The following is a 3,233-nucleotide window of genomic DNA, read 5'->3' on the forward strand; positions in this document are numbered from 1 at the left end:
AAGCTTTATGAGACTTGTAAATGAAAATGTCTATCTTTGGGGGAAATTAGCTATTAACATACAAGATTGACAAGATTTTCAAAGAAGAAAGATTTTAGGAAAAAGATGAGAGCCAAAGGCTGCGGATGTTCTGAGCTCGACGAGAGAAAAAACAGAATTTCAAACGGATCAATGTTGGTGATGGAGAAGATTGGAATAAATGTTTGTGTTTTTTTTTCTTTTTATTTAACAAAGAAATATTATCAATTTATAATAAATTGCTTATTTTTATTTTTATTTCATATTCTTTTGAAAATTTTGAACAATTTGCTTTTATTTTTCTCTTTTTCTTGTGAACAGACATTCTTGACAGGGATTTGTGTGCTGATTTCAACTGTCATTTTGTGAGTGTATGCATTGACAACCTGCATCGAAATGCCTGTCTGAACTGCCTCTGCATAATAATCATAGAGACGCCAAATCTTTCCACTCTGTTGTGACCTACACAAACAATCTCCATAAAACTCTATGCGAGAAACAATGAAGGCACAATTCCTCATTTTATAAGGTTTTCTGTATTATTCTATCATTTGTTATTTTTTGCTTTTATTCCATTTCTTGTTTGCAAATTAATTTTTTTCAATATTTTATTTCAATTAATTCAATCTAATAATATTCTTACATATGAATCATCTCTCATTTAATCACTTTTTTTATCAGTTTCGATCGCGAAGCATGGACTGCGGATCTCTTCCAGGATAGCTTCTCAGAGTTTCTGCTGCCATTGGAAACAGAACAGAAAAAAAAGACTGAACAATGTGCCATTTCCACCGCACCATTTGCTTCAACAGATATTTCGGTGACGCTGATGACTGCCTCCTTTCCACACACGCTGGCTTTCTCTTTTCAGAGTCCACTTTAGATATCTTCTCTTCATCATCAATACCTTCTTCTTCTTCTTCCTTTTCTTTTGCGTCGTTCATTTCCCAGTCCCCCTTAATTGTATCGTCCTCTGATGATGATGCTGTTAGCATCAGGTGGGTATTGGAAGTTGCATCATTCTCATCTCTTCCTCCTCATTCTCTTATTCTAATCCTTCTTCTTCTCTCTCCTCCTTCTCGACCTCCTTCCACTTTCAACGCTTTCTGCAAATTTCTTCTTTTGCTGGATAAGGATCTCTCCAAAAGAGAAGAAGAAGATGAAGGAGGAGAAATTGAGAGAGAAAGAAAGTGACAAAGATTAGAAATAGCATGTTTCAACTTTAATAATTTCTTATCGTATTATACACACAAAAACTATTCTGTTGCTTCAACTGCATCTTCCTCTTCACCTTCAGCTTCCTTGTCTTCTTTGTCTTTATCAAATCAACATTCTATTGCACCTTCTTCAGAAAACCCATCGCGTTGCGTGTGCTCTTGCAGGGCATCTTTGATGGCCAGCAATACATTTCTTTGATGCCAAGATGATCATTCGCATATTCATTGTTAGCTGCATGCCCGTTGAGAATTATAAACAAATCGACATTCCAATCACCAAGTGCTTCTGTTTTATCATGCACAACAATCGAGTTGTCATTCTGAGTGATGTTTCCCATGAAAGTTACCAAGGGCTTTTTCACGGAAGCGACAAGGGATTCGCACACAAAATACACATCTCTTCCGACGCTGGCCTTGTTGGCTGAAAACACGATATTGGTGATGGAAAAGGATGTGGATGACACTTCTGAATCATCCTTGAACTCGATCATGAGAGCACCGCCTCTTCCTCCAGAACTTGTATCCTCGCTCACAGAGCAGGTGGAGAAATTTGTGTCCCTCACAGAAAACGTATTGTCAGAGGCAGATGAGGCGAATGAGATGCATCCGCCATCTGTGGCTGTCTGTTGGCTCAACTGTTCTGAGTTGATGTTGGTGATGGTGCAGTTGGCGAGGGAGAGGGAGAGGGCAGGGGAGTTGGCAATTAATGAAGAAATGAAAGAAGAGAGAAGAAGAAACGAAGGATGAATGGAATGAATTCCATTGTATATAAAGGAGCGATAGAGGGCGTATGTTGAATGAGAAATACAAAGAAACAATAATGGAAAATTTTGGACGAAGAACAAAGAGGATGGAGAGAGAAGTCAATAAGTGATAAGATCAGGAGAAGAGAGAGAAATAGAAGAATTTGAATCAACTGTTGTTCTTAGTAATATTTACTTTTCCACAATTCCATCCAGTTTCTGAATCACTAGACTGGAACGGATAATTTGTTATGTTGAAACATAATAAATAATAGATAACGAACAGTTCTCTTTTTTTGAATATCAAAAAAAATAATAAAAAATAAAAAAGAAAAAATTTATACATATTTTTGACTTTTCCAATATCTTTTCATTTTTATTTTCCAATTATTAGTACTGTTTGGAAAGTTGAGAAACTTGACTTTTTCATTTTGAAGTTTTATTTATTCGTTTTTTGAAATTTTAAAAAAACTTGATCAAAAAATCCTTTTTCACGAAAAACATAAAAGAGGTGTGGTTTTTGCATATGAAAATAAAACAAATATTTATAACAGAAATAAAAGTTAAATACCTGCAAAAAATCAATTTTTCCCTATGATCAATAAATACCGTTATAAATTTAATTCTTTCGATTTTTGATCTTTTTTTATGATATCAAAAAAAATCACCCATATTTTGGGAAATAGTAATGAAGAAGATACTGAAGATGAACTTTTAAAATCAGAAAGCGAGGATTCAGATCCTTTTGGAGCTGGAACAGGAGAAGATTCCTCGGAATTTGAACCATAGATAATATTTTTTATTAAAATTTTGCGAAAATATTTTTTGATCTTTTTTCACGCACATCACTTTTCGCAAGATGTTACGAAGTGAATATTAACAGAATCATAAAACAGAACTTCCGTTGTTATTATATAGTGAAAAATTTTGGTACGCGTTTTGTATGTTTATGCCCTTTTGTTCTCTCACTCAATACTTAAATAATGATATTTGTTTGAAAATATTGAAAAATTAATAGACAATAATAGTTGTAAGCTTTTAAATAAACATGATTTTATGATTCACATCAAAAAATCAATAAAATATAAAAAATTAATAAAATCAAACATGTTATTGAATAATTCTTTCATTAAATCAGCTAAAAATAAAAGTTAAAATTATTCGAATACTTTGGGTAACACAGCAAATAAGAAAAACTAATAACAAAAATATCGGTTGAAATGAAAAAGAACTCAAAAAATCATCATGAAAACAT

General features: G+C 33.2%; 2 protein-coding genes across 2 annotated transcripts; one reads left to right on the forward strand and one right to left on the reverse strand.

The window, feature by feature from the left end:
* Positions 1 to 695: 695 nt before the first annotated feature.
* Positions 696 to 1,013, reverse strand: MONOS_14898 (uncharacterized protein; the record flags this gene model as incomplete). The annotated part of the gene is made up of 1 exon (XM_067867736.1): positions 696 to 1,013. One exon carries the CDS (start codon positions 1,011 to 1,013, stop codon positions 696 to 698), a length of 318 nt encoding a protein of 105 aa, XP_067719822.1.
* A 549-nt stretch (positions 1,014 to 1,562) lies between these two features.
* MONOS_14897 (uncharacterized protein) lies at positions 1,563 to 1,982 on the forward strand (the record flags this gene model as incomplete). The annotated part of the gene is made up of 1 exon (XM_067867735.1): positions 1,563 to 1,982. The coding sequence occupies one exon, from the start codon at positions 1,563 to 1,565 to the stop codon at positions 1,980 to 1,982; it is 420 nt and encodes a 139-aa protein (XP_067719823.1).
* Between the last annotated feature and the right edge of the window lie 1,251 nt (positions 1,983 to 3,233).

Source organism: Monocercomonoides exilis, assembly GCF_001643675.1.
Source record: "Monocercomonoides exilis strain PA203 chromosome Unknown scaffold58-502437, whole genome shotgun sequence".
Lineage (NCBI taxonomy): Eukaryota > Preaxostyla > Oxymonadida > Polymastigidae > Monocercomonoides > Monocercomonoides exilis.